Consider the following 7,798-nt stretch of genomic DNA (forward strand, 5'->3'; position numbering starts at 1 on the left):
GCATCGTCCATTTGTTTTATTGGATGTGTGTAGTGTTGTTATGACATCTCCTGGGGGACTGGGGGCACATTTGACACTCATGATGTCAGACAGGTCTGTGGGGGGTGTTCTCAGGGTGGTAACCACAGTAGCCCCTTTTTTAAAAAAAAGTAAGACTTGGGGCCAGGAGCCATGTGGGCCATTGCCCGACTCTGACCCACCCTCTGGTCCATGCTAAGATCCCACTGTGGCCTGGGCCCACTGTGTCACAGCTAACGGACTGGCAGGCTATCTTCCATCACCTGGTCACCCTGCCCTCAGGTGTCATCTCGACTCCTCTTCAAAACAGAACTATTAATGGGGGTGAATTTTTAAAAAGGTGGGGTGTGGAGAAGAGGATGAGTGGTGAGTTTGCAGGGCAAAGACACGCCACGGCAGAGCAGAAACAGGGCTGTATGTACAGGGCGGGGTGCAGGGGGTGGTGGTGCCAAGGCCCCAGGGGAATCTCCAATAAATAAATAAATAGCTACAATAATAAATAAGGGTGACGGGCTAGGGCTAAGTTGGGGCAGGGGTCTTGTGCCCATGGCCAGGAGGGGCCGGGGGGGGGCGGGGAGCAGGGCAGGGACGGGTGGGCCAGCTCTCAGCAGGCGCAGTCCTGGTGCGGGGGCGCCTGCTGGTCCGTGAGCTGTGGGCCCTGCTTGGCGCCTGTGACAGCAGGGTCAGCTGTATCCAGTGACTCGGACATCTTCTCACAGATGACGTCTACCAGGCGCTCAAAGGTCTGCTTGACATTAATGTTGTCCTTGGCACTTGCCTCAAAGAACTCAAACCCTGTGGTCAGGAAAGGAATGGGTGAAGACATTGGGCCCCCCACTCCCAGAGACACTTCTCTGAGGTCAGAAATAACGAGGTTCCTAGTGCCAACTACACCATAAAGGCACTGGCAAGTCCCAGGGAAGTAACATTGAACTGGGTCAGCTCTGTATTTCCTGCACTCCCTTCACCCTAAAACTCCCCTTCTTGGCCCTGGCCGGTTAGCTCAGTTGGTTAGAGTGTCATCCTGATATGCCAAGGTTGCTGGTTCAATCTCCGGACAGGGGACATACAAGAAACAACCAATGAATACATAAATAAGGGAAACAACAAAGTGATGTTTCTCTCTCTCTAAAATCAATAAATTTTTACGAACACATACAAAATACTGTCCCCTTCTCATTGTCCCCAAGGCCCTGGTATGAACCACTCTCCTGCTCCCACACTCAGCCCAGCCCCATATACTGTCCCTGGTGGCATCTGACATTCAAATCCAGCCATGCCCGCTCCTGCTCATACCCTGTGACTCTCTATTGCCCTTGGAAGAGTCCCGGCTCTTCAGCATGTGGTCAGGCTCAGTGCGATTGGCCTTATTTCATCCCAGTTACCCTCATGTTGCAGCTGTGTAAAAGTATGTGCCAAAATGCGTTGGATCTTTCCCACCTTTGGCCTTCTCCCAAGGTGTTTCCTCTGCCTGAAGAACCATCCTTTCTTCAAGTACCAGATGTAATGTGTAATGTCCTCCCTCCACGAGGCCTTTGAGGCAGTCCCCACTGGACTCCCCCAGCCTAAGTCCTATTCCACAAAGCTGAAGGCCTCTTGGGTGCCCAGCAATACCCAGCATGAGGCTGGGCAGTGAGAGTGTCAGAATGAATCAGAAACTTCCTGCATAGTGAACTACGAATCTACCAAGATCCACCTCACATGGCTCCTGGGTCAAGGCCAGTTTGCAGAAAGCATAAATTGCCTGAATTTGCATCCAGGCCCCATCCTGGCTTTGCTGTGAGACCTTGGGTGTGTCCCCTCCTCTCTCAGGGCTTCAGTGTCTCTCTTCTAGTCTATAGGTGTCCAGCCCCTCCGGGTACTCACCAAGGTGGTCAGCCAGCTGCCGACCACGTTCTGATGACACCACTCGCTCATCTTCCATGTCACACTTGTTCCCCACCAGCAGCACCTGGGCATTATCCCATGAGTAGGTCTTGATCTGAGTTGACCTGGAGGACAGGACAACAGGGGCAGGTTAGGGTTTGGAGGATCCAAGCTCCACTTCGTCACCCTACTCCAGTCCCCGCTCCCCATTATTCCATGAGCCTTGGCAGGTTCAGTTTCTCCTCCAGCCTTTGTCCTACCAGAAACACCCTGCTGTCTCTGGGTGTCTATTTCAGCAGTTCCCTGATCGACAAAATCTCTTTCAAGCAGCCTCTTTCACCCTTCCCAGATCCCTGCCCCCAGAGAGAATTTCTCCCTCCTCAGCAAAATCAGAAATTTTCTTCAAATTTATCGTTACTGCCCAGCCAGCAATGGCTCAGCAGTTGAACATGGACCTATGATCCAGGAGATGGCAGTTCAATTCCCAGTCAGGGCACATGCCCAAGGTTGTGGGCTCGATCCCCAGTAGGAGGTGTGCAGGAGGCAGCCGATCAATGATTCTCTCATCACTGATGTTTCTATCTCTCCCTCTCCCTTCCTGTCTCTGAAATCAATAAAGACATATTTAAAAAATTTTTATCATTATTTCTGGGCAGAAATGGAAATGTTTAAGCCCTTTAACCTGTGTAAACTGTCATATTTTCTGTCCCCCCGTCCCCAGGTTATTTTTCTATATGTTTAGTTTCATTTTTGCACCTGAAATCCTCTTTTCCCATTATTTTGAGCCAATGATGCCATTTTAATGATCGTAGATTGACAGCAGGTCTGAGACCCCAATATTGTTATTTATATATCTGCCAGGGAGCTGGGTCTCCCTCATCAGCCTGCACCCTAGGCTTTGCACCAAAGCCAGCTCAGAAGACAGTCTGAAAGGAGGTGAGGGTGTGCTCACCAGTCCTGCACAGCATTGAAGGACTCCTCGTTGGTGATGTCATACATGAGGATGAAGCCCATGGCACCCCGGTAGTAGGCTGTGGTGATAGTTCGGTACCGCTCTTGCCCTGCCGTGTCCTGGGAAAGAAGAGACGGGGTCAAAGACCCACATGTAAGTTCTTCAGTGGAAATGAGCTCTGAGACAGTCCAGTCCAGCTCCCTCAAGACCCAGAGAGGAGTAGGAGCTTGCCCAGAGGCAAGGGAGCAGAACCAGCCAGCCACCTGCACCAAGAATGTGGTGCTCAATCATCCTATAGTGTCTAGTACCTGAAGAATTGTTCCCTCATTCACCAATACATGTGTACAGGGCACTGCCCTGTGCCACACACCACACGGCACTGGGAACACAGCTGTAAACAAATAGACAAAAATCACTGCCCTTGTGGAACTGATAGCTCAATGCAGGAAACAGACAATAAACACACGAAAAGGAAGAAAATATATCCAATGTCAGAGGGTGATAAGGATTGAAGAGGAAAATAAAGCCTGACTGGGATGGGCAGTGTGGGCTGGAGCAGGGTTTAAAAACCTAAAGGAAGTGACAAGAGCACAGCCAGGCCAAAGATGCTTATGTGGGACTGCCTGGAGTGTTTGAGGAACAATGAGAAGGCAGAGGCAGCAATGGAGGGAGGGACAGACCAGGCAGGATCTCCTAGGCAGGGGAGGGGGTTGGGGTTTACCCTGTGTGAGGTGGGAGCCTATGGAGGCTCCCTCAGGCCTCTGAGGGTTTGTGGGAGGTAGCCAGGAGACCCTGGGGAGGTGCCTGTCCCAGGCAATGAGGTTGGGGGCCAACACCTGGTGAAACCTCAGACTCACATGGAAGAACTTGCAGATGAGGAAACTGAGGCACCAAGCCCAGTGATGCTCCTGCAGATATCAGGTGTAGGAAAGAACCCAGCATTGGCTCATCCCCCAGCCCTGGAGAGCACCGATTAAGCTCCAATGGAAGAGGAGGGGCTCTCTCTTCTGTGCCTTTGGTACACAGTAGTCACATGGTAAATGCTCAGTTGTGTGAATGAATGAAAGAGACAGGCAAAGCTGGGGCTGCTTTTCCAGGAAGGGAGAGTGAACCCCCCAGCAGGACCCACCCAGATCTGCAACTTGATCCTCTTGTCATTGCGGTAGATAGTCTTGACCTTGAAGTCTATGCCCACAGTGCTGACAAAGGCAGGTGTGAAGGAGTCATCTGCATAGCGGAAGAGGAAGGATGTCTTGCCCACGCTGCTGTTACCGATGATGAGGATCTTGAACATGTAGTCGAAATTCTGGTCCGAGGATTCCTTCTGTCCATAGCGCGAGTCTGTGGCCGACGCCATCTGGGAATGTGGGGCGTGGGCTAGTGTGAGGTGTCCCCTGCCATCCCCAGGCCCAGCCCCAGGATAGAGAAAACTCTAGAGCCACAGAAAGGAACTAGCATGCCACCAGAAGCCCCAGTACTAACTGTGGAGCCCAGGGCAGAGGGACCACTGTGACCTTGAAAGGCAGGGAAGGGGGGGTGGTATTTCAGTGAGGAGTTCAGATAAACAGGGATGGGGACACCCCTGCAGCCCCCTCCAGCAGGCCTGTGCCCCAGGTCAGGCTGTAACCCTAAACCCTACGACTGTGCCCGGAGGGGGTAACTGCGGCAGGCCCCGCCCCCCATCAATCATTTATGTTCCTCAGAACTCAACGCAGGCACACCTGGACAGTCCGACTGGAGGCACGTCTGCAGCCCCTCTTCCCTAGGACTCCCAAGGTGGGGGAGCTCAAGCTGAGGCAGCTGCATCACGTGATAGGGGTGGAGTGTGCACACACTCACATGCACACAGCAGAGCACACACCCGTTAAAAGCGCGTGCACAAGAGGGTCGAACACACTGGGTACCCAGAACAGAGATGCAGCCACTTGTCTTCACACCGACATGCATATACAAAGGTGCAAACCCACACGTGCACACGGCGCCCTCCACCCATGCAGGGGTGTGTATGTAACCGACACGGGAACGAATTCCCGTGTACGTATGCACACGGCCGTGCACGCACACGCACACGCACAATCCATGCGTTTCTCTCCACAAGCGTGCAGCAAGGGCACACTTGGGTCAGGACCCACACGGGTCACACAAGCATATCCAGGTACACACGCAAGGGTACACACAGACCCGCTGACACAGGCGGGCGCGCACTCGCGTGTGCAAACCCCGCGCACGCGCACGCACAGCTTCCCGCAAGGCACTCGCCTCCCCTCCCCCTCCGCTGCAGAGGCGGGGGGTGAGGGGGATGAGGGTCGAGCAGGTGAGGGGAGCCAGGGCCCTACTCCTCCCCAGGCCTGCGACTGCCTCATCCTCCCTCCTTTAACCCCCACCAACCTCGTCCCCCACCCCCGCCAGCCCATCAGTCAGATGAAGGTTATTTAGGTGCTTTGAGCGGGAGCGCACCGGGCCTCCCAGGAGCTCACCTTGCCCTGCACCGATGCGGTGTCGACCTTAGCAACGGCGACTTTTTTGGCAGCGCCGGTGACGAGCCCCCAGTGCGCTGATGTAGGGCTGCGCGGCAGCAGCTCGAGCCCCTGCAGTCTGCGGTGACGTCCTGCAAAGAGCGGGGTGGGTCCTCGCATGCAGATACAGCTGTGACGCCATCCTGGGGCGGAGCCGCGCTAAAAGCTGTGGCTCACTGACGCCCACAGAGCTAGGAGGGGCGTGGCTCCCGTGCAGATTGACACACAAATGGGGCGGGGCCCACCGTGCGCATCCAGTAGCGGGCGGTAACGTAACAGGAGGGGAGGAATTGCCTTCAGGCCCCGCCTCTTGTAAATGTCATGGAGGCGGGACTGCGCAGCAACCTCTAACTGGCTTAAGCACTCGAGCGACGGGCCGAGTACCCAATCAGTGATTATCATTTTCCTCCTTCTGTCCAGTAGTGGCTCCCCAGCCGCTGGTGACGAGAGGCCAAGGCCTTGGCAGAGCCCCGGTGTTCAGGGGGCGTTCCCCTTCCCCTCCTCCGCTCATCCAGGTGGGACACCTGGCGGTCCCCACCCAGGCCTGTTTGCTGTGACCTCTCATCAGACTCTCCCTATTCCTATCTCCAATTTTTCAGAAAAGAGGAACAGAGGTCGAGAGCTGCTCCATACCTCCTATTTATGGGGTTCAAAATAAATTAGTACAAAAGAAGAAAAAGCGGAAATAGGAGTTGAGAGAGACCCTGTCCATTTTCTGAGATGTAAGACCTCCTAAGCGGGCTGGGCTGATAGAAGCACCAATATGTTTCAGAGGTGAAATAAGAACTAGGGACCAGGCCGGCCGGGTGTGGCTCAGCGGTTGAGTGTCGGCCTAGGATCCAGGAGATCCCGGTTCGATTCCCGGTCAGGGCCCATGCCCGGGTTGCGGGCTCGCAGCCGATCAATGACCCTCTCATCATTGATGTTTCTCTCTCTCTCTCTCTCCCTCTCCCTTCCTCTCTCTAATCAATAAAGATAAATTTTTAAAAAACAAATAGGGAGCAATAGAGTCAACCCTCCCCACCAATTCCCAGAAAAATGTAAGGGGCTGATGGGCGCTCCAACCACCCCACCCTGCCTGAGCCCCATTTGCCAGAGAAAATTTCTAAGAAAAGGCAGAAATAGAGCAGAGAAACTGCCTGTCCCCTAAACATGCAAAGCTTACAATAAAAGGCCCAGGAACAAGGAGGGTAGGAGGGAGGCTTCGAGATCCAACAATAAAGAGGCCAGGCTGGAAGAGGCTTCACCCCTCCCTGGTTCCTAGTTTAAGACAGGGCTGGGGAAACAAGACTCAGAGTGGAGACTCTGGGGGCTGAGATGCTCCATTGTTTTCCCCCCAGAATCTTGAGGGAGGGAATCAGAATTGCGGGGGGGGGGGGCAGGAGAATGAGACACCTGTTCCCCATTCCAGGTCTCTGTCCCAATTCCTTCAGGTCCCCAGACCCAAGAGGGGGCATATGGCCCCAGGAGAATCCTGATCCCCCCCCCATGCAGGGATAGGGGGAGGGTCTCGTCCTGTTCATAAAAAGCTCTCCAGCTGCTGAGGCGAGGAGAGACCAGAATAACTTTGTGCCTGGAGACAGCACCCTCAGTCCACGCATACCCCCAGCGCTCTGGAAGTGCGGAATGTCCCTCTCGCTCTGCTTGCATTCGGGAAATCTGTTTTACCTAAGGGTAACTAATATTTTTGTCCATCTTCCCCACTTAGACTATAAAAGTATCACAAACCCACTGCAGAGAATTGTGAAAATTTATAAAAAAACATAAACAAATGAAAAACAAATAAATAAAATCCACCCCAAGTTCCCCCCAGGCAGAGACTGGCAGTAGAATCCTAGTTCTGAGTGTCTCGTCCAGACCCACAGTGGAAGTGATGTTTGAGGCGACTTGGCTCCCTGACCCTCCTGCTTCATGGCTTCATATGTAGGTGGCACTCAGAAATACCTGTTTTTTCTTCAGGGGGAAAAAATCCCACAAAAATGTGCACCAGCTTCTGCCTAGACAAATTTGTATTTTAACATAAAAATAATGCAAGTCCTCTATTGTTAAGGATCAACATTTGGCTCTGGAATTAGGGATGAAGGGGGCTTCATGTTTGGGAGGTCTCCTGCCTGGCAGGAGAGACAGAGCTGGGTGGGAGAAGCACCCCAAACCCTCCCAGGTCCAGCCTCACTCAGTAAAGTCCAAACTCCTCCTTGAAACCCAGATTCCACAAGGTCCCCACCAGCTACCCCCCATCCCATCTTTCTCCTCTAGTCAGACACTCCTTCACTGGTTCCAGGTGTGATCCTGCCTCAGGTCATTTGCACCTGCTGTTAGCTTTGCCTGGAGCACTTTTTCCCCAGCTCTCCCCTCCCCTGGCTCTCTCATCCCCTTCAGATCTTGATCAACACCACCTCCTCCTTCCAGAGGTTCCAATTTCACCCTGTCACCTCCTGTTACGTCA

General features: G+C 53.5%; 1 protein-coding gene across 1 annotated transcript; it reads right to left on the bottom strand.

The window, feature by feature from the left end:
- Position 1: 1 nt before the first annotated feature.
- On the bottom strand, positions 2 to 5,554 carry RAB3A (RAB3A, member RAS oncogene family). Its single transcript, XM_081135349.1, has 5 exons — positions 5,314 to 5,554; positions 3,966 to 4,193; positions 2,837 to 2,955; positions 1,885 to 2,009; positions 2 to 813 (listed from the first exon to the last, which is right to left on the bottom strand). The coding sequence occupies exons 1-5, from the start codon at positions 5,470 to 5,472 to the stop codon at positions 623 to 625; spliced, it is 822 nt and encodes a 273-aa protein (XP_080991475.1). The 5' UTR covers positions 5,473 to 5,554; the 3' UTR covers positions 2 to 622.
- Between the last annotated feature and the right edge of the window lie 2,244 nt (positions 5,555 to 7,798).

The sequence above is a fragment of the Miniopterus schreibersii genome (genome assembly GCF_964146895.1).
Source record: "Miniopterus schreibersii genome assembly, chromosome: 4".
Classification (NCBI taxonomy): Eukaryota; Metazoa; Chordata; class Mammalia; order Chiroptera; family Miniopteridae; genus Miniopterus; species Miniopterus schreibersii.

Excerpts from the sequence above, each read along its gene's own strand:
- RAB3A (XM_081135349.1), bottom strand. The coding sequence starts at position 5,472 with ATGCGAGGACCCACCCCGCTCTTTGCAGGACGTCACCGCAGACTGCAG. Across the intron at positions 4,194-5,313 it reads CCGCATCGGTGCAGGGCAAG|ATGGCGTCGGCCACAGACTC; the intron begins GTGAGCTCCTGG and ends CCACATTCCCAG. Across the intron at positions 2,010-2,836 it reads TTCAATGCTGTGCAGGACTG|GTCAACTCAGATCAAGACCT; the intron begins GTGAGCACACCC and ends CCTGTCCTCCAG.